The 27,831-nt window shown below is 41.3% G+C and overlaps 1 protein-coding gene across 7 annotated transcripts in view; it reads left to right on the forward strand.

Annotated features, from left to right (window-relative positions):
* Positions 1 to 27,831, forward strand: part of megf11 (multiple EGF-like-domains 11) — a 79,590-nt gene that overhangs the window by 50,094 nt on the left and 1,665 nt on the right. For 3 of the 7 annotated variants that reach the window (XM_026175829.1, XM_026175836.1, XM_026175832.1), the window contains 15 exons: positions 7,609 to 7,821; positions 8,301 to 8,475; positions 13,144 to 13,264; positions 16,238 to 16,401; positions 16,528 to 16,630; positions 19,426 to 19,572; positions 20,878 to 21,012; positions 22,965 to 23,093; positions 23,700 to 23,828; positions 24,468 to 24,596; positions 24,734 to 24,862; positions 24,966 to 25,202; positions 25,348 to 25,517; positions 25,608 to 25,671; positions 27,101 to 27,145. In XM_026175829.1, coding sequence (XP_026031614.1) covers positions 7,609 to 7,821; positions 8,301 to 8,475; positions 13,144 to 13,264; positions 16,238 to 16,401; positions 16,528 to 16,630; positions 19,426 to 19,572; positions 20,878 to 21,012; positions 22,965 to 23,093; positions 23,700 to 23,828; positions 24,468 to 24,596; positions 24,734 to 24,862; positions 24,966 to 25,202; positions 25,348 to 25,517; positions 25,608 to 25,671; positions 27,101 to 27,145 — 2,090 coding nt within the window. The remainder of the gene's footprint in view (positions 1 to 7,608; positions 7,822 to 8,300; positions 8,476 to 13,143; positions 13,265 to 16,237; positions 16,402 to 16,527; positions 16,631 to 19,425; positions 19,573 to 20,877; positions 21,013 to 22,964; positions 23,094 to 23,699; positions 23,829 to 24,467; positions 24,597 to 24,733; positions 24,863 to 24,965; positions 25,203 to 25,347; positions 25,518 to 25,607; positions 25,672 to 27,100; positions 27,146 to 27,831) is intronic. The other 4 variants (XM_026175831.1, XM_026175833.1, XM_026175834.1 and 1 more) reach the window with 2 other exon arrangements.

A 27,831-nucleotide genomic window follows, 5' to 3' on the forward strand; every position in this document is an offset into this window, starting at 1 on the left:
TACACTCTTGAGACTGAAACTCCACCAGGACTGTATACTTAAGTCAGTATATTGAAGTGAATGAAGAAATCCATTTTTGGATCTACACTAGTTTATGTGCAGAAAACTGAAGCAGTTTCTGTTTAGCTGATGACGATTACTGAGTCTTGTCCAACCCCTGCAGAGACGCTGAAGTACTGACAGCAGAGGCCCGCTGTCCTTGTTAAAATTTGACCATGGATTTATGAAAGTATTTTTAAAGTAAACATTCATTATTAAAACTTTGAAATGTAAGAAGAGTGTTAATAATCAGTGACTCTGAATATGACCACTTTTTCATTAACAAATAATCTAACGCGTTACTATTTCCATAACAGTAGTCAGATTAAAGTTACTTGTCCAAACCACTGTGCGTTACTATTTTTAAAGCAAAAAGATTTGGTTTCTTCTTTTCGTCTCAGCGGATGACAAACGCATACGTGTCGTAAAACGTCACATAAGCAACAGCTCACGTTTCCCGCTCACAAGCAGCCAGCGACGTAAAAAAAAGTGTAAACAACAATGGAGGGAGAGAGATGTTCGTTCTTTAGCTGGAAATATGGTCACTATTTTGAGTTTCTGTCAACTAAAGATTTCAATATTAAGGTTCGTTGTACACTCTGTGTCGGCGTAAAAGTGTTATCTACCTTCAAAAACACTACGTCAAACTTAAGGAAACATTTGGAGTCGCAGCACGGCACAGTCACACTCACAGAGAGAGTCCCACCAAGTGGTCCGAAGCAGAGAGCCGTGACTTCCGCAGGAGGTCCTACACCCTCAAACAACAAAAGTTGGACTTTGGTGCAAAACCAGTAAGTGATGAAGAATTGAAGAAGTTGGTCGCGCAGTATATTGTAGAAGAAATGCTAACTATAAACACTGTTGACTCGCCCTCGTTTCGTGCCATAATAAAAAAGATCCCTACTTCTAATGCCGAGCTGCCTCACCGAACGACTTTTACTTCTTACTTGGAGAGTTTGAAGGCCGCACTGAATGAAATTGACTTTGTTTCAACTACCGCGGATATTTGGACTGCTAACAACAGAGGCTATATGGGAGTAACGCTCCACTGGATCAGTAGAACCACATTAGAGCGCTACAAGGTTGCATTAGCATGCAGGCGGATTCGTGGTAGACACGTATGATGTCATTGGTACAGAAATCGAAAACGATTACTCAACAAAGTAGTTGCAACAGTTACTGACAATGGATCCAACTTTGTTAAGGCGTTTCAAATTTATCATCCTGTCACGGAGTCCGATGATGAGACGGAGAAGGAAGAGTCCACCCCCAAAGACGATGATGTCACTTTTTCTGATCTGTCAGAATGAAAGTGATGGTCAGCTGTCTCTTCCCCCGCACCGCAGGTGTGCTTTGCACACCATCAACATAATTTGCACACAGAGAGCAGGGCTGTGTATAGGAGCAGCACAGCAAAATGCACAGCTCTTCGGACCAAATTGAGTAGATCTACACTTGCATCAGAAACAGTGGAAGAAATCAGTAAAAGAAAGCTCCTAATACCAACACCCACAAGGTGGAATTCCTTTTTTGATGCTGTAAAGAGAATTGCAGACATCCCCATGGGTGAGCTGAATACTCTGTGCACAAAGCTAGGACTGAAGTGCTTCAAAGATCAAGAATACCAGGTCCTGCATGAGTACTGCATGGCCATGAAACCTCTGACTGCAGCACTGGACATTTTACAAGGCGACTGTCCATATGGAACTTTACTACTAACACTTGAAGTTCTGATGCAGAAGACCCAGGCTGTGAAAGATGACCTCTCCAGGATGACTGCAGGCCTTCCAGATGCCATTGTACAGGTACGCTCTGTCTTTAAATTTGTCAAATTTTTTGCTTCATACAATTCACAAACATGGAACAGAATATTAATTATCATTGAAAAATAAGATTACAACAATTAAAATGTTTACAAGTAACCTAAAACAAAATAAATCCATAATACTGATCTCATATTAGGCATGGTTTGCAAATAATTCAATAACATATTAAATTGTAGGTATAAAAATATCGATTATGTTTTTTAGGCTATTCAGACTCGTTTCACCGGTGTGCTAGACGACAAAGATGCCCTTCTCGCAGCTGCCAGTTGTCCAAAATTCAAACTCCGATGGCTGAGAGATACAGGAAGGAGGGAGCGAGTACAACAACTTCTGACAGCAGAGTGTTGCACCACTGCTCCTCTGGCAAAAAAACCTGCCAGTGTGCCCAGTGCTACTACATCTAGCAGCCAAGGTGAGATGGCAGAGCCAGAGGAGGAGACCTATTCTGCAGAAAAAGAAGTCATGGACTACCTGATGTCAGGCTACGACCTTCAGATTCTGCATACGTTTTCAAGCATAAAGACATTTTTTTTAAAAGTATAACACTCCAACCCCATCAAGTACTCCTGTGGAGCGACTTTTTAGTCTGGGAGGTTTGGTGCTCACGCCTAAAAGAAATCGACTTTCTGACAAAGGGTTTGAGAAGCTTCTGTTAATGAGGTACAACCACTGGTTTACTCGCTCCAGTCTACTGTTTCCCCCATAACATGCAATGACAACATATACTGAAAAAAAGAGAATGGGGAATCCAATTTAAATAACTATTTACAAGTAACTGAATTAAGTTTATCAAAGTCACTTAATAAACTTATTAAAGTTTTCAAGTTGATTAACTTAAATCAATTGCTTGCAAGAAAGTAAGGCAATTTAAGTTGGACCTGCAGTCTCTTTTTTTTCATAAGATTAGTCCAAAGTTACAAAAGCGGACAATAGTGCTTACATGTGGATGATAAAAAAAAAAAGTATCTTAAGGGAAGTCAAGAAAGACTCTTTGTTTGTTTGTTTGTTTTTTATAAAAAAGTATTTGTTAAATGAAGTCGACTTATTGTTTTTTATAAAGTTTTTGTTAAAGTCAAAAACTTTCTTTGTTTTTTTTTTATAAAAAGTATTTATGTTAAGTGAAGTAACAAGACTTTCTTTATTTTCATACAAACAAGTATTTCTGTCAGGAAAAAGTTCAGCTTCAAATGTCAGGAGATATATTGTTGACATTACTGTTAAAATACACTTCCAATAAAGTGAGTATTGGCAAAACCGGTTGATGTTTTTATGTTGAGGCAGTGGGGAGTGTTATTGGCAGCTTCTGAAAGTAACTAATAAAGTAACTAGTAATCTAACCTAGTTACTTTAAAAATAAAGTAAAGTAGGGCTGGGCCATATTATACCGTTCACGGTAATACCGGTATAATGTTAGGCAACGATAGGAAAATGAAATATCGCGATAGAATATGAGTAAAACGCGCGTGCGCAGTGCCTTTGTTTTTTTGTGTGTGAAATTATTTTTTAACCATTTGACTTGAATTTGATTTAAGCAGATGCATATTCTTTGTGATATGACCATATGGGAAACAAATGATCATTTAGCCATTTATTTTTAGCTCAAAATGACAACATTAACACAGTAAAACAGGTCTCTTTTTTAAACAGAAGCCTGTCATGCTTAACTTTTGAGAATATAAGTAAATCTTTCTTTAAAAGAACTCTGTCCTGCTTAACTTAAAATTATATAAATTAATAGAAAGCAATAGAACAAAAATATTCTTGTAACAGTGCACATATAGTGCATTTAGTACAATTGGCTTCAGTTGAGGTATTATTTCAGCTTTTCTAATGCTAATCAGCTGCTCCTGTTTGTAAACCCGCTTGTTCCCATGATTACACATCATAACTCATCATCATTATTAATCTATGTATTACTTTTATGTATTAGTCATCTATTTGTTGTAATCATCTATCCTTGCAGTTGTTTATTACACAAAATAAATTTTATTATCACACTTCTGGCCACATAGCGCTGATATTCACTGCACATGCCCATATTAACCTTAACCAGAGGGTTTAAAAAAAAACAAACCAATGTTTACATACCATATCTGCTTCTGCCGTGGCCTGGTGGACAAGAAGTTGGTTAAGGGTTCCCCGAGCTTTCACGCCCCTCATGTTCTTCATGCGCCCACCATTAGAAGCATGCCTATGGAAAAAGTGAGGGTGTCACCGCAGCTGCTCACACGTAAACGTCGGTGAAAAAGACGTTGCAGCACGGCGTGTGATCTGGACACAAGCGATGGAGGCACAACTTGTAGAACTTTGGAAAGCTCATCCGAGCCTTTTCGATGTGGCATCACAAAATTATCACGACCACAACAACCGTGAAAATAGTTGGATTTACATTGCTGCTCAATCACAGCTGCCTGATCAATGTCTTTCATTAGCAATTTAGCAAAGTTGATGGTGGTGGCGTGCGTATCTGTCTGAGTGAAAGACAGAGAGGGAGAGCGAGCGACAGATTTTCTATTATAACCTTCATTTTATGGAGTCACAGTGTGAGCACTCAGGTCGCATCAGAGCATCGGGCGGTATAGTGTGAGACCCTGCCTCGTGACCTATAAACTTATAACCCCTGTGAGTCAATCGTGCAGTTTGAAAATCGCACAGTGTCTGTCCAGCTTTAGGTGTACTGTCGTCCGAGAATTGCACCGCAGTGTCGGCGTTTGTTTCCCTGTTGGCCATGCTTCTTGTTGTGGTCATCTGTTGTCTTCCGGTATTTTCTCCGTAAGCAACCTTTCCTCGACCAATGAGATGAACGGTAATCTGACTTGTCATACTCGAATTGTCATAAGTGTGCTGTCAGCTCATTGGTCACAAAGCAGGAGAGGGGCTGGGAATTATGCTTTCAAACAAAGTGTTAATTCCATAAACATTTATAGACTACTTTTGATTCTCACTGTATTACGGGACAAAGTGCGTCCCTTATCAGCTCAATAAGGGACGTGTACTTTTGTTTCTAAATACGGGACGATTCCGTATTTTAAGGGACGGTTGGCAACCCTAGGTCAAACGAACACTGCAGCATCACTGAGAGTTAAAAACTGTCTCAATTCTTTCATCTTTAATAAAACGATCAGCATTGCTGCTTTACCAGGTGTAACTATGAAGTTTAACTTCCAGGCATCCATGAAAACAAAATGTATTACATTTAACGGAGTTAGAAGTTAGCAGGACGCTAGCGGAAGTTAGCTCGCTAGTTACCGCTGAGATTTCTGAAAAAATTCAAATGTACAGCTCTGCTATCATGTCCAACATAAATGAAGACAGGAAACTAAACAGCAGTGACGTTTGTAGGGTTACTGAAGTTGGGCTAGCTGGTATATAATGATGTGCTACCTGATCGCTAGTGACACAGCTATGCTAGCATAACATAAACAGTGAAGCTGGAGGACGAACACTAACACTTTTCCACTTATAAAAGTTAACATTAAGGTTCCTGATAGTTAGAGACAAATGCAATCGCATGGCAGGATGCTGTAAACGGACCAAACTTCAGTCAGGAGAACAACTGAGATGATCCATCCACAATACAAGGTTAGTCATTAATATACTGCAACAACATGGGAATAGAGTATCTGCCGGAGAATTCAACATTAATGACTCAATGGTACAGAAGTGGAGGAAGCAAGAAGAATGAGTTTAATAAAGTTTGATTTATCTGACTTCTTTGTTTCGCTTAATGTGCCTTATAATCCCGTGCACCTTATGGTCTGAAAAATACGTACTGCACACTGCAGTTTCATGTTGCAAAGCACCTCTTTTTAACTTCAGTGGATATTATACATGGTTATGCTCAGGATATGTCAGCCCATTTCTACTGGAAATGCCTTTTGGTTAAACTTTAAGCAAGGAATTTGCATTTGCACTGTTACATTTTTATAAAGCTTTAATGTACATAAAAACCAGCTTCTTGTTTAAGTGAAAATAAATGGAAGGTTGTCTTTTTGCACTAGTAATGTTGTGGAGTTGTATTTTGTCTCGCATCAATTATATCGTCAGTTATATCGTTATCGCAAATTTTCAAATATATATCGTGATAAATATTTTTGGCCATATCGCCCTGCTCTAAAGTAAAGTAACTAAATTACTTTTGGAAGGAGTAATCAGTAGTCCGTAATATATTACTTTTTCAAAGTAACTGTGGCAACACTGTTAATAATATATCCATATTATTTAATGTATTTTTAGCTGGGGCTGGAGTTTTATTTCATGTTCCAATTCTTAAACAATCTTTGCATTGCGTAAAATATGATAAAGCATTATTGTTTTTTAGTATTATATTTACATGCACTTTCCAAAAACACCCTGTTGCATTCAGATCTGCCGCATTTCCTCGTGGCAGAGATTCAACAAGGTGCTGGAAACATTCCTCTGAGATTTTGGTTCATATTGACATGATAGCATCACACAGTTGCTGCAGATTTATCAGCTGCGTGTATTGATGTGAATCTCCCGTTCCACCGCATCCCAGGGGTACTCTGTTGTGGATTGAGAACGTGTGACTGTTGAGGCCGTTGGAGTACAGTGAGCTCACTGTCATCTTCAAACCAGTTTGAGATGATTTGAGCTTTGTGACATTGCGTGCTGTCTTGCTGGAAACAGTCATTAGATGATGGGTAGACTGCTGTAATAAAGGTACGGACATGGTCAGCAACAAAACTCAGGTAGGCTGTTTAAACAATGCTCAGTTGGTACTAATCGGTCCAAAGTGTGCCAAGAAAATATCCCCCACACCATTACACAACCAGGTCAGTACCAGGTATTTAAACCCTAGTGGGAGTTCTCCCTTAAGAGGGTCGTTGACCCGCTCTTGATCATGTGCCTCATCACACGAGCCAAGGCGTGAAAAAGGTGAGTGTCATTATCAGCAGAGGTTTCAGGTGAAACCATCGTGAGACCTTGCCTCACACTGTCATGTGAACTATTAAGAATGCCTGATGCAAGATGTGAGTGGGGGTTATTTAACAGCTAACCTTCTGAAGACACACAAAAATGTAGTCTGCTATAAAATCAGATGGTGACTGGTACCAACGTAAAACAATAAAATAATAATACAAATAAAACTTTACAAGCAACCTATTATATATTTATCTTATGCTTTTAAAATGTGAACAGAGTGGTTAGAGTAAAATATTTGCCCGCATTTATTTTCCTTTGAGTTTAGAAGGTTCAGGGTCTATGAAATATGTATCCAAAATGAAATGTTTCAGTTTTACTAAAATGGCTCATAATAAATATAAAATTGACTCAATTTCCTTCATGTACTTGTGACCATGTGCAATTTGTAAAGGCTTTTTAATGCTGTAGTGATTAAGCATTGACATTGTTGAAAAATACCATCATTTATTAACTGAACTGCACTCACAGAGCTGAAAGGTGGGATTTGTCTGTGTTTGAAACCCTAAAACATGAACTAGAGAAAGGACAGAAAAATGAGCACATTTTAAAAGATGGAACCAAGCAGAGTTTGAGATTTTGCAGATTATTCTTTATTCAATTCATTTTATTCAATTGTTGAAATTAACATTGTATATATCTGTATATATATATCATACATGCACAAAAAGAATCTTTAACATTTCCAACATCAGATTTTCATGTTACAAGTCTTGACTCATTTTTTCCCCCATGTACCTGACATTTTTTAGAGCAGCAATTTAAAAGACTCCGTCATTGCTCTGTAATTTTCCTCCAGATGTCAGGATGACTGCCCTGTGGGCACCTATGGACCGCAATGTAACCAGAAGTGCGAGTGTCAGAATGGAGCCAAGTGTCACCATATAAACGGAGCCTGTCTATGTGAAACAGGGTTTAAAGGGCCTAATTGCCAGGAGAGATTCTGTCCCCCAGGTCTATACGGCCTCATTTGTGACAAGTACTGCCCCTGTAACACCACCAACACCGTCAGGTAAGTGAGACATCAGTGCAAGGCCACACACAGCTTTGCTCTGACCAAGCCCTGAAGCAAAGACTCTCCATATGAATAAAGATTTCTGCAACTCAATTTTGTCTCATCTTAGCTCTATGCCAGCACTCATTCTGAAGTCTGGACACCTCTTAGCCATGTCATCCAGTTAGCTTTTAATCGCGACCTTTGCTTCATTCATAATTTCTCAGCAGCATTCATAGTTAATGCAATGTTAATGCTCTGATTCCGGCAAGAGTTGGGCATCGGCCATAGAAGTCATTACAGAACGAAGGAGAAAAGGGACACCTCATCTATCAGAAACGAGCACGTAGACGCGTAGATGGATGAATGGCTTTTGGCGCGGACTTCACACTTTGATCCTGCTCAAGAATGAAGTGTTGATACTTTTAGAGCTCAAACTTCACCTCACCCTTTTTCTTCCTGTCATTGTCCCATATTTCTTTCTCATTATATTGTAGCTGCCACCCGCTTTCTGGTGAATGCACCTGCTCTGCGGGATGGACAGGGCTTTACTGTAATGAGTCCTGTCCGCCTGGATTCTATGGAGAGGGTTGCATGCTGACTTGTAGCTGTGCCAACGGAGCTGACTGTCATCCTGTCACGGGTACCTGTACATGTGCCCCTGGGTTCATGGTGAGTATCATGTACATTCACTGCTATTTTATTGTACTCATATCTGTGGCCACTTTCAGGATAATGTTTTATTAAAGATTTTCTTTCAAATTTGACCTTTACCTGATCTCATGAGATCTAGATCTCTTTTCCCAGAGCCAAAATGCCAAGGTGGGGCCACAGTTACGCTATGCAAACCGAAACACAGCCAATGTGTACTCAAGGAAAAGGAGGAAAAAAGAAGTTGGTGGAAAAACAGAGAAAAGCGCACTCAAAATGCATTAAAAACAAGCATAAGCTTAAACGGCATTTAAAACACTTAGAAAGAGCAGTCCTTGAACATCCATGACTTTGTGTTCTAAACCACGTTGACACTCGCATGTCCATTTTAATTTATTCGCAGCTATAATTACCATGTCAACTTGTAATTATGCTATTGGTTACATTAATTTCTCATGAAATGCTCAAGGGTTAATTGTATTTGTAACCTCGCTCCTCGTGATCTTTAATATACTGAAGAATATCTCTATCTCCACTAACCAATAATTGTACTCGCATGTCTCATACCATATGCTGCGAAACTCTCCGCCATGAGCCTAAGTTGTGAAGGTTGCAGCTTTGACTTATGTTTCATGTTTTTTTGTGGCTGTTGTTGTAAAAGGTTTGTGTCAGTGTGGTCATAATTTTTTTGGAAGTTGTCCCAGTTTCACTTTAGAAGCTTTTTGTACACAGACAGTCAAGAGCAAGGGGAGACATTTTATTATCGCCTTATTATAAATGTGCTCTACCGCATCACAATAAATCCTCTGGTACCTCCCAGTGCAGACATTAATAATAGGTCGTGTGTATTTTACAAATACAGTCGATATGTCTTGACTTGTAGCATCAGTGATCTGTACTCCTGGACCAATTGGGAGAAAATTGAATCCTTGACCTATATATGTTTTCGTTTTAGTCGGTTTTTGTTGCAGCCACATTGTTCCCTCTTACAACTGTCAAATTAGTTGGGTAACTTCAATCAGTTTCCCTATTGTATTTCTTGTCTTGCAATCTGAAGTTAGAGAGCAACAGCGACTGCAAGGGTACATTCCTGCCAACATTACATTTCGGTGGAAATTGCCTGTGTCTTACACCAGGCCACTGTGGTGAATTGAGCTACCGAGCAGGGCCGCAGACTGTGTCTTAATTTGCTCCACCTGTTCTCTTTGGCGGCTGCTGGGAAGGACTGCCAGATCCATTAAATAGACCTAGAGGGCAGGAGCTGGAAAGAAAAGAAGGCAGTCAGATGGGACCAGACACACCTCATATGGAGGATTGGTGTGTTTGAGTGTGTGTGGAGAGTTTTTTTTTTTTTTTTGTACTCTGAACAAAGCTGCTGCTGTGCAAACACTTTGTTACAGAGGTAGAGCTGTGTAGCTGCTACCTGTAATTGTGTGACATGCATCATACATTGTTATTATCACATGGAGTTTTTAAAATGTGGTTGATGATGGTGTTGCGGCTATGATTGCAAGCGAAGTCACTTCCCCGGGGGACAGCTGATAAGACTAAGCCTCCCCACTGCATCTTTGTTCTGGAGTCCCATCGGGGGGCAAACCAAGCAAAGTGTCTGAGCAGACTGAGCACCTCCACGCTTGATTTAGCTCTAGTAATTGGACATGCTCTTTTTGACTGGGACAAAGTGATTACATGTTACCTATTCAGGCATTGTCCCTTGCAATCTGCAGCATGTGGACTCTGTAAGGTGTCTTTCTTTTTTTTTCTTTTTTTCTACAGATTCTGTTGGTACCGCTTTATGTGAAATATGAATGCATTAGGAATGGATTCCAGTCTGCCTTTGTAGGTGGTGAAAACAATTTTCCTATCTCTCAGGGATTTCTCTCCTCATCAGAAGGTTCAGAGGTTCATTTTCAACCATGCTGCATGAATTTTAAACTGCACTCACTCACCCAGCAGTTAGATGAACTGTTAAGGAGTGAGAATGATTGGTAATTAGTGGTGCCATTTGCATCTAGTCTCGAAGGGTACCAGCCTGATCAATGTTGTGTCAGCTAGTGGCTTTCTGGAAAAAATGCACTCCAATTACATTAAGATACTAATAGGTATGAATTTAGTGCTTTGGCCAAGGACGACCTGGTCTGGTCTGGTTACTACTTCTATCGGCTGTGTAGTTATGTAAGGTCCTGCTGCTCCTATGCAATGGACTGACAGCCCGTGTATTAATAATGATTCTCCACATCCAGACTTCTATCCTTCCCAGCTCAGAAGGAATATGAATCAGTCGACTAATGAGAGAGCTGCCTTTCCCCACTTGAGAACAGACCAACCACTGGAGTCCGCACTGTGAGGGGGGAAACCAAGTGGAATTCGACGCAGTCATGGAGGCAGCAAAATCCATGGTCATTTGTGGCTGTATGACGTTTTATCCATGAGTCCAGTCACCAGTAAATTGCCTGAGCTCTGAAGAAAGACTGCACCTCCCTGCCAGTCCCCCTCTGTCCAGCCCTCCCCCACCCCCCAGCCGGTCGAACTTCTTGCCGCACTTAACAACTGTAACTGAACTGCTATTGTTAGCAGTCTTGAAGCTGTCGTTTGCGGCAGAACAAAGGTTATTGCAACCGATTGATAAAAATTTCATTCGCAGACAGACGCTTTTATGTGGTGTACGGGGAGGAGAGATGTTTTAAGATGTGTGTTCTGCCCCTGGCGTCCACTGGCACATCTCCTCCTGCCTCATGTTTAAACTGAGTTCAAAATGATAATGAGAGCAGTGAGCAGCCAGCAGTCCCCCAGATCTCTGGTGAGCGAAGCAAGAGCCACTCAGGACTCCTCTGGGCCTCTAATTGGAACTCTAAATCATTGTGTCACCTGTCACTCAAGTCAGGGTTTGAAACAAAGGGTGTGGGCATCCATAGACTGGCTGTGATCTCTAGCTGAGGGAGGGACAAGAGCGGTGGAGGTGGGTTGTGCTCAGCCTTTAAAGCAGAGAAATTCTAATGACAGCAGGATGCAGAGGACAGAGACGGAGTACTTCATGTCCTTTACCAGATACTTAATTTTAATGCAACAACACTAAAAGGCTGTGCCAATGTGGCTGCCAATCTTTTCTATGGTATATTAGAGTGAGAGGTTAGAGAGTTGGTCTATAAGTGATACCTGTGGGATCCTGTCCATCCATTTCACTGTGGAACTCATTTACTTGGATTTTATCGCTGTTTTTGCCTAGTGTGGCTTTGGCTGAATATCTAGTCTGATGAGGGCCCACGTGCTAAAATGTAGATACAATGTGCTCACCACAAGATTCAGCCCTATTGCATTCCCATGCTGTCAAATCCATGGAAAGCTGCTAATGTCTCACAGACGAGCACAATGTGTTTTTTGCCATCAGTGCTGTGACGCACAGGGTAATGGCAACAATGAGATGGGTTTTGCTCCCAAATGATCACAGGCAAACTTGTAAAGGACCCCTTGGCATCACATTTATGGGCAGGGTTAATGTGGGGAAGGTGCATGTTTTAACCCAAGCCTCAATCTCCTGATGCTGACTTATTTGCTCATTAAAAGAGGACCATTATCTCTCTGTGTCCAAGACTGCTGCTGACAGTGTGTCAAGGACACCGGTGCCAAAGGACACATTATGAGTATCTTAAAAGTTGCCATTTTTTGTTGATTCCGTTTGGGATGCTAAGTTGGCTCACTCAGCAAACCGGTAAAGTTGAAGCCACAGAAGTGGTTCGAACTCAAAAATCCAGTTTCTTTGTCTGTTTGAACACACAGATGTTTTACATATTTTTGTGATTTAGTTTGGCTCACAATTCATGATGGTTTCATCATCTCCAATGTCCATCGCAATAAGCATCCATAAATCAGATCTCAGACAAACTCCAGGATGTTCTTCTTTACCTTTCAATGTAATGTAATGCAGTGTAGTGTAATCCAGTCCATGGGAAGCTTGCAAACAGCAACTTGTTATGCTTATGAGCCATATTTTTATTTCATTTCAGTGTGCCAGTTCCATTTGCATGCCAACATTGTCTTGACTGCTTGAGTGGGCTCCACAGTGTCAGATTTTGAACACCCTTATAGAGTAAGGCTTGCAAAATACATCTTCCGCAAGTCATTTCACAAGGCAAGGGCAGTAACTTAATGTGACTTTAGTTTATTAAGAACTCAAAATATTGCATTAATAGAGTGAAGATGATTAGATAAGAGTGCAAAGTTAGTCATTGCTTGATTGGAGAAAGCGGTGAAAAGTCTGGATTCTCCAACTTTGGAGTCCTGCCTGCGTCTCAGCTGAAAAGGAAATCTAACGGGAGATGGAGATGAAGAGAGAAGTTGAGAGATGGGGTGAAATGGGGTTGCAAACCATGGCTCAGAACAGGTGCTGTCAGAATATATAGAGTGCATAATTGGAAGTTAAGAAGAGATAGCTTGAGCTGATCAAGTGTGGTCCTTCCTTTGAACTTCAGTTACTTTCTTAAATCCATTCAATTTCAGTCTCCATACAGACACAATGTGACTTGTTTAAGTAAACAGCTTAGTAAGCTATACAGAGAAATAGAGTCAACCTTCCCAGTGTTTTAGTCCACATCCTTTCAGACTATTTTATTCCTTTTTCAGTCTGCCAGTGTCAGCATTTATTGCTATGTTGGCTGTGTGCTGCATAACTTTGCGTTATTTCTCCCACAGAGTGAGGACTGCTCTACAGTGTGTCCACCTGGTCTGTTTGGACGTAGTTGCCTGTCCACCTGCTCTTGCCATAATCATGCATCCTGCTCTCCTGTTGATGGCTCCTGCTTCTGCAAGGAAGGTAAAGAATCATGAGGCTGAGCACAAGTCTTCTATATCATGAGATAAGGTGTACTGGCTGTGCAGATGAACAGATGGATGAACATTTGTACACATAAATTCTTATGGACTAAATTCAGTTGCATTCTGTGCATTGGGTTGTTTTCCTGTACAAACTTTAATCTGTTCAATTTTCCAGTCTAATGAATAATACATGTCATAAGCTATTCTTAATTTCTTAAGACAAAATTTTATGGTACAATGCACCCCTCATTGACCCACCCCTCATTTCCATGTGTTTCTCAAGGAAAATGTGAAATAGGTGCATTGATTCATTGAAATGTGCAAACATGAATGAGAATGCAACATGCAAGGTAAAAACTGTTCGTACAATTCTAATGAAATTTGGTATGACCGCCTTTATTCTTCAGCAGAGCATGAACTCTCTTAGGCAAGCTTTTTTTGTCATTTCTTCATGTAGGTTTCAGGAATAGTTCTCCAGGCTTCTTGAAGAGCACTTAATAATAACGAGCATGGTGTGGGGAGGCCAATCTATGACTGATAGTATGCAATTGTGTGTGTAGAATCATTGTCATGCTGTTAAATGAAGCCACTGTCAATCAGACAATTTCCAGATGGTTTTACATGATGGATCAATGTATGACGCTATTTTCTGTTGACAATGCGATACATTTTGACAAGAGTCACAATACCACTGACCTCAAACTCCAAATCATGGCGGAGCCTCCACTATGCTTTACACGTGGCTGTAGATGGTCACTATCGTACCTCTGTCCTAAACTCCTCCTCAACAATCTAAACTAAAACCTTCAAATCTGGATTCATTCCTTAATAAAAAGCTGTTGCAACTGATTTTAAGTCCAACTTTTTCTTTTTTAAACTCAGATCTGCCACTTTTTCTTTTGTCCTCCACTTGTCCAGTTTCCTCAGAGTGTTTAAGGACACACTGCACACAATGCCAAGATATGCCACGTTTTTGGCCAATAGCACTTTGGGAATCACCTTGCTGGTGCAAAAATATTATGTTATGGCCATCAAACGGTGTTATCTTTGGCATTTTTCATTGATTCAACTAAAGAAATAGGCACAAATTATTGGTTTTGTGACAGACTGCTAATAACAAGGTGCCAAGCGATATATTTCTGTGAAAGACAGCAAAGACTACACTGAAAAATGACTGAAAAAGTAGCCAAAGTTAAAAAGAAGAACTTTCAAGGACCTTCAGAAAGCCTGGAGAACTATTGCTGCAGGCCACTTTAAAAATTACAAGAAAGTCTGGCTCCTTGGAAGCAAACTATAAAGAAATGAGGGGTGGCTCAAGATTTTTTACACAGCACTGCATAAATGTCTCACTGATATCAAATCCTTCTTACCTTCTAACCTCTCATTGCCTATAAAAACATTTTCCTTTCTCAGATTGTATTGTTTTCCACCAGATAAAAGATAAAAATAATAAGTGTGCACCAAATATACAGTATACACAGTCAATAGTACCACCCAGATCAATTATTCCTGAGAGATTTCACTCATGCACACAGATGTTAACTCGTGGGTTAATAGAGGAATCGTAAATTTTGACTGCCAACAGTTGAGTCTATTCAATGTTTTGGGGGCAATATATCCAGGACATATAGATATATTTCTCTGGAAGTAAAAACTTTATTATATTTGAACACAATAAAACAACTGAAGAGGTTACCAAAGTCCAGATGCTATCAATATACCACTTTTTTTAAAAAATCTTTTACCCATTGTACTGGACGCACTGAAGAGAAACTTAAGAACTCTCCAAAGTCAGTAGGACTGAATAAATTTATACAAGTCCATCCATAGTTATTGTGCTCATTCATACATTGCCATTCTTAGAGGTGTGTTTTCTCTTTGCAGCTGAATCATATCACATTTATTTAAATTAATCTTTAGGGTTCAAGCACAAGGGCAAAAACCATTGTAGCTCACCATTATTTACACCAAAGGTGTCAAACATAAGGCCTGAGGGCAAAAATCGGCCCAGCCTACTGGAATGATTTTAAAAATGTGATGGAGGACCTAATTTTCAGGATTTAAACAGCTGTTTCTTAAGTTTTCCATCTTTTCTTCAGATGAAGACCTTCCTCATGATCACTGATGTTACAACAAAGTTATAGATAAACAATTAATTTTGAGTAAGCTTCCAGTTTTTTTGTTCCTTTCACTATTATGGGGCGATCGTGGCTCAAGAGTTAGGAGTTCGCCTTGTAATCGGAAGGTTGCCGGTTCGAGCCCCGGCTCCGACAGTCTCGGTCGTTGTGTCCTTGGGCAAGACACTTCACCTGTTGCCTACTGGTGGTGGTCAGAGGGCCCGGTGGCGCCAGTGTCCGGCAGCCTCGCCTCTGTCAGTGCGCCCCAGGGTGGCTGTGGTTACAATGTAGCTTGCCACCACCAGTGTGCGAATGTGTGTGTGAATGGGTGGATGACTGGATATGTAAAGCGCTTTGGGGTCCTTAGGGACTAGTAAAGCGCTATATAAATACAGGCCATTTACCATTTATTTATTATAAAAATGACAGTTTATTACAATGGGTCCACAGTAATTATAAAATACAACATTTTCTGTGAATGACCTTGCAGAACTTTTTCTGAAGTTTTACACATTTCTTGCAATTTATGCTGAAAGAGTCGTGATGACAGAGCAGAATTCCTTTGGTGTGCAGAAAAACTGAGATGCACAGTTGACATTGCACTTCTTTTTCTATTATTAAGATATCTCATGGATCAAGTGGGTAGTTAAACTTCTTTGCACTCATAGAAAGGAGTGTTTCACTCGTCCAGCCCACTCAAGATCAAAGTGGACTGTATGAGGCCAATGATATAAAATGAGCTGACATCCCTGATTTAGACTGTTCAGTTGTCTGGTAATTTTAATATAAAGCCTTCATGTCGCTTTTCTTGTATAAATGTTTATAGTTTGATTTTTCTCTCTCTGTTACTCGAGGTTGGCAGGGTGTGGACTGCTCCATCCTCTGTTCCAGTGGTGCCTGGGGTCTGGGCTGTAATCAGACATGCTTATGTAGCAACAGAGCTGCATGCGATCCTATAGATGGCACTTGCACATGTTCTCCTGGTTGGAGAGGAGAGCACTGTGACGAGCCCTGCCCTGTAAGTCTGTCTTTCTTTCTTTTTAACTGAGAGATTGATGTGAAGACCCAGCTAAATCTTTTGCATCATTGTGCTGTATTTTAGAAGAGTTAGATCAAGTTTTCTTATTATTATCGTCGTTGTCAGGAGGGTACGTATGGGTTGGAGTGCCGTGAGCGCTGCGACTGCAGCCACGCCGATGGCTGTGACCCAGTGAGCGGTTATTGTCGCTGCTACCCTGGCTGGACAGGTTTGTACTCCTTTTTTCACAACAAAATCACAGTAGTCTGTCTTTAGGAGCAGAAGCGGCCCGTCTTTAGTAGTTATCTTCATTAGCTGAAAATCAAAGACATTAGATGCCAGTCAGACACACTGATTTACCATAACAGGAAAATATGCTGCAGCATTCATGGCTTGTGCAGTACAGTATGTTTACAGAATGTCTACACAGTGTTTTGTTAATTAAATGTTCAATTTGTTTTGCCACTGCGCCGGTGGCATAGCCGAATGAGAGATGTTGAGAATTGAGCTCTAAATTAATTCTCTTGGCTGGCACGCTGGAAGCTGCTATGCAATCATGCTTATATTATATGATGCCGGCTACACACAAGGACTGAACTGAATCATCAGCTAAATATTTGCAAACTGAATCAAATAATTGGCCCACATTGCTCTCAAGATTTTTAGATATGTCTTGTGATATTGTTATTTTTGGTTCTGTTTATTAGAGTTTGCATTTTATTGGGAAATTTGATTAAACCAGCTGCCGCGTTTATTCACCAGAGTATCAATCGTTCTTTGCTATCACAAGCTCTCCACTGGAATCTGATCCCCTCTAGATGCAATAGTTTTTCGTTTTTTGGGGGGTTTGCACGTCCATATGTTCGCTCTCTGTTTCTTGTCATTTAAACCATTTGCTTACAGGGAAAAAGCTTGGAGGTTGGAAAGTATGAATGTCACAGCAAGGGTGAGAGTCATTATGCTCAAAAATGAAGCGTCGCATCTGAATGTCAAATACAGGGGGCTAGCAAAGGACCTGGTCTCTGAGCTTGGGCAGAGAGGTGCAGTCGGAGAGGGAAAAAGATTCAGCAGGAAAGGTCAAGCCTGTGAGCTCTCAGCATCCCACTCCATTCAGCCTCCCGAGCTTCGGGCATTTATTCTGGGAAACAATGTGGGTTTTATTATCTGCAAGAATGGAGCCGGCAAAACGGGCCTCTCATGCTCTGAATCCCGCACAGGTCGGGACCATCTGTCAGCCTTAATTGAGTCACCAGGGTGCAGAGCTGGGGGCAGCGTGCAGCCCAGTGGGTCGGACAAACACACACATACATACTTAAATTGCAGCGGCTTGACAGCGGTCTCTCTGAAGGAAGGAGCACCTAGAGAGAGGGCTATGTGGGATTCGTCACAGGACTGAGTCAGGGATGGAGTGAAATGTCTGTTTACAGCTATTTTTGTAAACACTGTCATATCACTGAGTGTGCCAGGGTTGGTATTGCATTCTACTTTGCTGTCAACTTGGTGTTGGCTCTATTGTGAGGCTTGCCTAAATTGTCAAGAAGCTTGACTTTAGGAGTGTGCGCGCTTAAGTGGCTAGGCCGACTATGACCCACAGAATTGTTACTGAACTGTCGTGAGCCTGACATCAGCCAACAAAGATTTAAAAAAGTTCTCTGACTAGACACTTGATGCAGAGGGCATCGTGCTAGACCATGTTAAATAGACCTTTGCCTTTTATTTCTGTAGAGATTCTGGTCCATGACACGAAGCAGGTAATGTGATGTGTGTTTACATGCACTAGGAGAGAGAGAGTTAAAAAGGGAGAGAGAGGTTTGCTTCGCTGTGCTCACTGTACAAATTGGATAGTAGGACCTCTGGCACTTCTCAGCGAAAAGCCTCCTTTGAAGAGACTTCAGTTCTGGCTTCTTTCACTCTTTCTTCTTCTCCCTCACTAGGCACCCAAAGCCCCTCTGTTTGTCACCATTAGACTGAAAAATGTGATGCTCTGTCCGCATTCATTTTCTGACAGTAAAGCCAGCCACTGTTTTTCTTTTTTTTTCCTGCCTGCCCTAGCAGAACCTCAAACACACTTGCACAAGCCTTGCCCTCCTTTTGATGTCCATGGCACAGCTTCTGACTTAATCACTGCGACTGTACCCCCCACACCCATCTAGCCCCCCACTCATCAGACTTAACATTTCCTATCCTATATAGCCTTAAGGTGCCATGGTTACCGTATAACATTAGTCCCCAGAGTTTAGTCCAGGTTTAATTCAAAGGTACTGCACTAATGCAGCTTTAATTGCCACACCATTCTCAGATATTCTTGCTCAAAGGAAATTTCAAATGAGGCTTCGAACTGAGGGCTGAAGCTTGAAAGGTTGCAGAGTTTGCATGCATTTGTGCGACTGTGTGACACCGACCGTGTGCATGTGCAATTGCAGGGCTATGCCACACTTTCTATACCCGGCTGTATACATGTAGAACGGCACGCGTGAATTTTTTTTTCTGAAGGAAAACATGGCGCTCTGATGGGCATGCTAATGCATTCACAGTGAGAGCCCTGTATGGATGCAGTGTTTTGCATTTGGTTGAAGCCACAGAAAAAAAAAGACACTGTGACACTTGCAGACTGTGGTCTGAGTACTTCCCTTCAGCTCCATGCACTACCCTTGCTCTGCTGAAAGAGAATGGGAGACAAGCTTGGCCTCTCTTGAGACCCAACCCTGTTAATCAACACAGTGCACTGGCAAGGAGCTCCAGTCAGATCAAAAATAAAATACATTTGGAGAGGAGAAGCAGAGTGTGAAAGATGGGCTGAAAAAAAACACCCTCCAAACTGCAGCTTCTTTATTCAAAACTAAAATAAGTCAATGATTCATGTTAGTTTAATAACCCTGAAAAGATGTGCAATGATCAAGCATTGTGAATGCTGCCCCTTAATGATGTGTTTTTACAGATGGCACTCTGTTTAGAATTTATCAGCTTACCAGTCTTTTGCCTTCTTAATATGCATTCACTGAAGATTTGGTAACATGCCTGCAGGAATCCACTGTGATAATGTGTGCCCACAAGGCTTCTGGGGACCCAACTGTTCAGTCAGCTGCTCCTGTCAGAACGGAGGATCGTGCTCTCCCGAGGACGGCACATGTGTGTGTGCACCTGGATACAGAGGGACGTCCTGCAAAAGAAGTGAGCCTCTTTCTCGAAGCAACTTCTTTTTATCTAAACCCTTAGGAAATAAATCTGTTTCACTGAGACCATCATACTTGCAAACTCCATCACAGCACTGACCTTGTTTGATCTTTGAAGAATTGTTGTTGGACATAACTGCTTGAGTGTAAACCCTTCATCACAGCTATCATGTAATCACAGTGTCTTTGCCCCAATGGCATTCCCCCAGACACATAAACATACACACACACTGACACACTTCTCACCCCCTTCTGGCACAGTCCTCAACAACCACCTCACAGTGGGAGACTCACAGTCCTCGCCTGAGGCTCATCAGAGGGTATGCTCACTGGGAGTGCCAGCGCTGGTTTCCGAATGGGGTCTGTCTGAAGGTGCTCTCAAGTGATGAACTCACTGATTGGGAGTGAATTCACTGTCTCAAACCTGTAAACATCAATTTGAGTGGAGAGACTTAAACACGCCGTGTGTGTGAGAGACAGAGAGGGGAAATGGTTACTCCTCCAAACTCAATATTTACACAGATAATTTTCTCGTCAGCTAGAAACCTCGTAACTGCAGTTTTGCACTTTTTCCCTTACTGAAATATTGTTAACTAATTGCATGCTTCTCCAGAGGATGATAAAAATGCACCACACCTGGTGCTTAAAATAAAATCCACTGGGTAAACTTAACATTGCAAGTTTGTCAAGCTACAACTGAGGTTGTTTTGTCAGTTTCTAAAAGGTTTCTATTTTAGAAATACCCAGCTGTCCCCTGACAGTTTTCTCCGAATCACTGGCTGTGAAAATAGTGTAAGTATTCCTAAGGCGCTCTTAGAATGTGTAGCGCTGGAATGAAAATATGTTTTTAATATAAATTGCAGCTTTTTATAATGGTTGCACAATCTTTGCATAAAGTGTTATATAATAACTTCTGCACCACCGTTTATATATCTCTCAGTTCACATTCTTTCAATGAAATTTGCATTATTAACACAGCTGTGTGTCTCCTCACATATATAGATCATCAGGCTGCTCTCATGACTTGACGTAAAACAGACTCACTATGCTCTTAACTCGTTTACTATTCTGTCTCTGGCTGCAGATAAAATGGCAGTGATTACAATGGAGACTGACTTTTATACTTTTCCCCTGTCTTTGCTGTCGCTCCTTGTCTTTTCTGCTTTACTTCTTGCAGCCTTGATTTTTCTGCACTCCCTTGATCACTCTTGTCATGCTTTGTTTCATTACTATATACCTCTTGTTTCATCCAACGCTGGTGACTGATTCTCTGTCGTCTCTTGCCACACTCTGCTGCCTCCAGTCTGCTCTCCGGGGTTCTACGGGCACCGCTGCAGCCAGTCGTGTCCACAGTGTGTGCACAGCACCGGGCCATGCCATCATGTCACGGGCCACTGTGAGTGCCTGTCTGGCTTTACCGGCTCGCTGTGCAACCAAGGCAAGTAGTCTTCTATGTCCTTTTGACCTTTATCCTGCTCTTTCACGTACAGTGAAATTCATTCACTGTGAAGTTTGAGTGTTTTTTTTTTCTTTTTTTGTTGGTTATTTTTGAAAATGCCTTTGTATAAAATACAGAAATCTGTAAGGGAATAATACTGATCATGTTGTTCCTGTACATTTTGTTTAAGTCCTCTCTTTGCACACTGGTCCTAATAAGATGACCTGCTGCCTCTCGCACTAGCATCTTAGCCTTGAAACTTTAAAATATGACTATTATCGATGCAACCTAAGCTAAAAACAAAAGTAAACAAAAAAAACAACCTTCAACAGAGGATGGAAAATTGCTAAGAGCCACATTTTTAGACAAAGAATATTTTAAGTAAATTTTGCTGTCCCCTTGCCTAATTCTGCAAAAGGAGCTGTATGTAAATTGCTTTCATTAATATACAGACAAAGAAATGCACAAACACACCTGTTTCTATTGTTAAACTTGTTTTCAAGGCAACTTTTCTTTTGTGGCGTTACTGAGGATGTTATATGAAAACAACTTGGTTTGGCACTTTTTATTCCTTATAAGCGACATTTCTCAGCAACTACTTCTTGTAGCGTCATGACATCTTGATAAATGTTTTACAAAGAGGGTTTTGTTTTTTGCAAGACGTTTAGCTATATGTCTGGTCAAAGAGAACATTTAGTAGGAAACTGAGAAAGAGAATGAATGTATACTATGTGTGTGTCACAGTAGTTTTTGTCTCCACACTGTCCATCCATTGAACAGCGTGCTGATTTCAGTTCATTTGTGTGACAAGGTATTGTATTTGTCGTGTCAGTGGTTCCACATTAAAAATGTTCTCCGCCGTTCTGAGAAGAGATACCTTCACACAAATGCGCTGTAGATTTTTTTCCTCTAATAATTTACCTCTTTTTTTTAATAAATTACAGATAGGCGATGAGGAATTTTTGAATTCTCTTTCATGGCTTTAAGCAATGTCTTACAAATAAAAGTTTAATAGCTTAGCTGAAGGAAGAGGGAAAAGTAAAAGCGAGAACGAGTCCTAATTTGTCTGAACCATAATTACTGGTGAGCGGGCGTTAGGCGACGAGGGACAGAGGTGGCCATCATCATGCACATTATCCTCTTGTTGAGCCCCATTGTGTCCTCACTTGTCCTCTGTCCAGCACACAAAGTCCCAGCCTAATGAAGCTCTCCCAGTGAGCTGAGGCTTGAATCCCCAGAAGCAACAGTATGGGGGAGCCAACCTCATGGCTTAATGACAACCTGCTTGAAAGAGGTTGAAAGAGCTCTCAAGAAGAGGGAAAAACCAGTTGAAATATAATCATTAAAATCACCCCCCATGATAATGAGTCAGACCCATCTCTTTCACAGCCTGCCACCTTATCAGATATTCCTAACGGTGGCTATTCTTTTATGTGAGACGTTTATTGCATCTGCTGGCACTGCAGCTCCCTGATCCTGATACTGAGATACACCTTGGTTTAATTTGTCCCATGGTCCAACAAGGAAACACAAACGAGGTTTCACTGGAAATAATATTTCTTATTGAAGAGTGCCTGGATGCATTGAAATATTAATTTCATTAAAAATGTATACAGTGGTCTGTGTACATGGTCTATTTTAATTCTTTGGCACATCACTCATTCCACTCTAAGCAGTGGAAATGGGGCAGTTGTGCCACAGGAGGCAGTGACTGACTCCTCCTTTTGTTTAAGCAGATCATTTCGTGTCCACTCAAATAAAAGGATATCATCCATTAGAGGAACATGTTTACACAACCTTTTCAAAAAATCAGTGTGTTTTCATAAATGTGTTCACAGTAATGTGCCTAAGTTTAGTGTCATAATGTTAATGGGTTTTTCTAATCTTAAAAGAGGCAGAGCAGTTTTTTTGTTTATTCGTAAAGTGGTGTGTTGTTTCTTTCTGTTCTGCAGTCTGTCCAAGTGGCAGGTACGGGAGAGCTTGTGCCGAGATCTGCCTCTGCACCAACAACGGCACCTGCAACCCCATTGATGGCTCCTGCCAGTGTTTTCCTGGCTGGATAGGAGAGGACTGCTCTCAGGGTATGGCTTCCTTCCTTCCTTCATCCACTCTGTAATTTGCTCATTTGTCCACTTTTCCCACTCTCATTGTCTGTCTCCACTCCTAATTTCTCTCTCACCCTTACCTTCATACACATTAATCATCTTCATGACCCGGCGCACAGAGAGAACTAACCTCAGCACCAGCTGATGTAAAACACACAGCTTGCTTAAATGATTGTTGTAATACATTATGCTCTTTGATTTACAGAACTGTAGGCCAAAGATCATTAGCAGAACTTTGAGCTGCCATGGCATGAGAAATTGATGTGTGTGTGTTTTTTTTTTAATTGCATTAACTATTAAACTAAAAAAAAACAACAACTAACGATCACACGGGTGATAATCCATACATATTCACCTGACAGCAATTTCCAACACTACAACTTGTGGGCTTGTGGAGGGTAATGACAAAACTGGATTTTCTTCCAAATGTATCATTTTAACATATTGTATGAAAGCGTGGAGAATGTCTGGACTTTTCCTCAAACATATGTGTTATGTGATTCATGTATGCATGTCTAGGACGTAGTGTATGTAAGGGAGAGTGCGTGACCATGAGTTTGACTGTGTCTCTGGCGTCTGCAGCCTGTCCCTCTGGGCACTGGGGCCCTGATTGTCTCAACTCGTGTAACTGTCACAATGGAGCCCAGTGCAGTGCCTATGATGGAGAGTGCAGGTGCAGCCCCGGCTGGACCGGTCTCTACTGCACACAGCGTGAGTTTCTCCCATCCAGTTAGTAGACACACAGTGTCATCTACTGGCAGTCTAATAGAACTGCAGCAGATGACAAGTGAGAAACAATGCTTTTTTTCTGATTACAAGGAAACTGGATGTTTTTATCTATTTTTTTATTTTTATTTTTTTAAAGCGAGAGAGAGCAATAGCAGAACAGAACTAATGGTCATTTCATTAATGGTTGTAATACATCCCAGTCATTTACCCAGGGATAGAGCAGATCATCAATATCAGTCCACTAATTTGAATTTCCATTATCCATCACCTCGAGGGGTTTATTCAGTATTGTTTGCAGTGTGGAGCTCCTGCTATTGTGCATGAAAATTACATTTGTTTTCCCCTCTCTTCTCTCATATAGATTCTTACTATTTGCAGTTGTCTTCTTCTTTATTTCCACCTCTAGGTTATGTTGACAGCATAACAGCATTTTCTGCAGAAGCAGGAAATGTTTCATTTCAATTCATTCACATTGTCTCTTATTGAGTATGCAGCAGAGACATTGAGTGATATTGATTTCCTCGTTCCTTTGCGATTTGACCTTGACTCTCTATGTTGTCTTCCCTTCTCTTTGTTTTCACCACTCCTCCCACCCCAACATTTTATACATCTCTGTCCCAGGCTGTCCTTCAGGGTTCTACGGCAGGGACTGCTCCGAAGTCTGCCGCTGCCAAAACGGTGCAGACTGCGACCACATATCTGGCCAGTGTGCTTGCCGAACCGGCTTCATTGGGACGAGCTGTGAGCAGAGTTGAGTAGGCACAACACATTTTAGCTCTGAGCAAAATTACCCAGTAGATGAGTGTGTGTTCTATAAACAGTTTGGCTCCCACTCTGTAAGTGCTTTAATTTTGATGGGTGTAATAATGTGCCTCTCTGTCATGCAGAGTGTCCCGCTGGTACATTTGGATATGGTTGCCAGCAGCTATGCGAGTGCCTGAACAATGCTACCTGTGACTATGTGACTGGAACATGCTACTGTAGCCCTGGCTATAAAGGCATCCGCTGCGATCAAGGTGAGAGGTGATTGAGATGGCCGAGGCTTTACGGGGTATTATCGCTCAAACACAGATGTGTACGCATTGTTTAAACGACCCACTTTTTCTGCTTTCTCTGTAGCAGCTCTGATGATGGAAGAGCTGAACCCATACACAAAGATCAGTCCAGCACGAGGCTCCGAACGCCAGTCGGCAGGGGCTGTCATGGGCATCATCTTTCTCCTCCTCATCATCATGGCCATGCTTAGTCTGTTTGTGTGGTACAGACAGAGGCAGAGGGACAAGGGCCATGAGATCCAGCCAAGTGTATCGTACTCACAGGCCATGCACATTACCAACACTGACTACTCTCTGTCTGGTAAGAGTCTTGCATGTGCATTTTTCCATCACTTACAATATATGTAAGTGATGGGATATTACACCCCATGCAATATCACTAAAATGGGAAAAAATGTAAAAAGGTATCATTTTGCTTTTGAACCTTTCTGTGTGTAAATCCTCAGAGTGTGGCAGTACTGTCGCGATGAGAACCAGTGCTCCTGAGATCAGTCAGAGCCAGAACAGCAGCAGTAGCAGTGGCCAGTGCTTCTCCAACCCTAGCTACCACACCGTGGCTCAGTGTAATGTGGTCTCAACCATTTCCAGCAACTTGGACGGCACTCTAACCCTCAAAGTATGAACTCCCTCCATGTCTTCACACAAAATTTCTAAATTACATGCTGCAGTACAAAATCAACACTACATTGTCTTTTTCTTTTCACAGTCAAACACGCTGAAGAGCAGAAATGGGTCTGAATGGAGGGCCTACTGCAACCTCAATGACCTGGGTCAGTTTTCTTCTCTCCCTTATTACATCGCAGTTCGTAGATCTGGAATTTGGACTTTACAGAGCCAGCGATTCAAGGGCAAAAGACACACGTGTCGTTCTCACACACCCTTTATTGGCGCTAACCTGCTGTGAATGAAGATGAACCAGGGGTCTCTTGTTAGACATAACCTTTGCTCTGATTTTGATAAGATATGCAGCGAAAGCAGTGGTGCGAAGATGAATAGGGGTCACTATGAGCTCATTAGTCCTCTTTCACTTCCCCTGGTGGCACATTTTTCTATGAAGGCTTACATTGGGTCAAACACTACACTCACATAGGCTGTGAACGATAGAAAATTAAGTGTGGCATTTAAAAGGAGCATATTAGCATTTCATAAATGGTTTATAACAAACTAAAGGGTAGTTTGATGTAAGCACATCAAAGTCATTTTCTTTAATGGTAATTGTCAGGTAACCATTTGTAAGTGGAGAATAAGGTGTGGTGCACAGATAATGAATGACAGTGTGAGCTGTTGTAAAAATACTGTATTATTAATATTATTATTTTCTTTACTGCTTATGTCCTACTTTAGGCGCGCTGAACACTGTTGCAATGCATTCTGACCCTGAGGCGTCAACTGCTGCTGTTCTGTCAGATGCCACTGGTGTCCTAGAGATACGCACAAGGTGTCCTTTTTGCTTTGTTGCCGTGAAGTGCTGCAATATAAGATGCCAAGAGATAACTGGGCCCCTTTTTAAAGACTGATAAAATCCTCAGTAGGAAGTGATTGCAGTCCATGTCCCCTTTGGGAGCGTTTGTCTTTTGGACTTTGTTTTGCTTTATTTTCTATCACTGAATTCAATTTTGCATCCACTCCCTGGTTAGGCTTAGGCTTGCTTAACTTTAGAAAAGTGTGCACAGTCCTTTACTAGATTCAATACTGTATGTGACAAGTTTGGAGCGAGAAAGCAGTCTTAGTCTCGTTATAACCAAGTGGGTCATGCACAGACACCAGAGGACACCTTGTGCATATCTGTGAGATGCCAGCAGCTTTGACAAAAAGGACAGTGTTCAGCGCTCGGGGAATCACAATAGGCTGGATGTCCATTCAAAAACCTAATATCTATAATTAATTCTTTGTCATGCTTGACTTTAAAAGTCGGAGCCCCCATTTAGTTTATACGTACAAAGCACATCAATTATATTGGGAAGTCAAAAAGTGGTTTTTATTTACTGAGCTATGAACTGTTGTAGTCACAGTACTTGGCTTTTTCTTTTTTGTGGTATTTTGTTGTTGGCAGTAACTTATCACCATCATTTTCTTCCTATCCTTTCAAAAAATAAAAAAATAATAATATTTCACTATAATGAGACGTCGCCTGTCAACCTTCACACGTTCTGGGAATTTAATGTGATGTCTGACTTTGTTGTTTTGACATGTTTACAGATGTTCAACAGGGTGAGGCACAGACACAAAGAGGCTCCAGGAAAGGTAAGAAATGAATAGCAGGGACAGTTTGCTGTGTGCTGCATGCGTGTCTGTGAAGACCTATTCTGCATATGGAATCCTGTTCAGCTTCACTAGCAGCTAAATTACAAAATCCTTTTATGCTTAACAGCCCATATATCCATTTTCCCATTTGGGTCGTGTTCCCCTCTGAGACAGCTATTTCTCTGACCCAAAATCCCACATCCATATAGTCTCTGTAATTTATGTGAAAACTCACTGCACTTTGGACAAGATCATGGTGGGCTGAGGTTTTATTCCAACAGTAATTGCTCTCTATGGCTCCGTGCCTGATACGTCATTTTGTCTTCCACACTGTTCAATCGGTGGTGAATGTGAGAAACCCAAGGGTGTGGAGAGTGGTCTGAAGCAGCTTTGCTGCGGTCTCTAATGAGCCCTCTTATCAGTATGATGAGACTGTTATGGATGAGACGAGTCCTCCACTCTCTCCCCTTTGTACTCTGATTACTACGTACCACCATTAGTCACCTGTCCGAGACAAAAGAAGTTCAGCTTCTTGAGAATGGCAACGAGTTTCGCTTCCATTCTTCTGGTCACGCTCTGATACCAGCTTAAATTTTAGTCCTTTAATATCAGAGTTCAGTATGTACGCCATTGTTAAAAGTCAGTGGCAGGCACTTCATCTCTGTTGATACTAAATATGTCCTTGT

Source organism: Astatotilapia calliptera, chromosome 7 (genome assembly GCF_900246225.1).
Source record: "Astatotilapia calliptera chromosome 7, fAstCal1.2, whole genome shotgun sequence".
NCBI lineage: Eukaryota > Metazoa > Chordata > Actinopteri > Cichliformes > Cichlidae > Astatotilapia > Astatotilapia calliptera.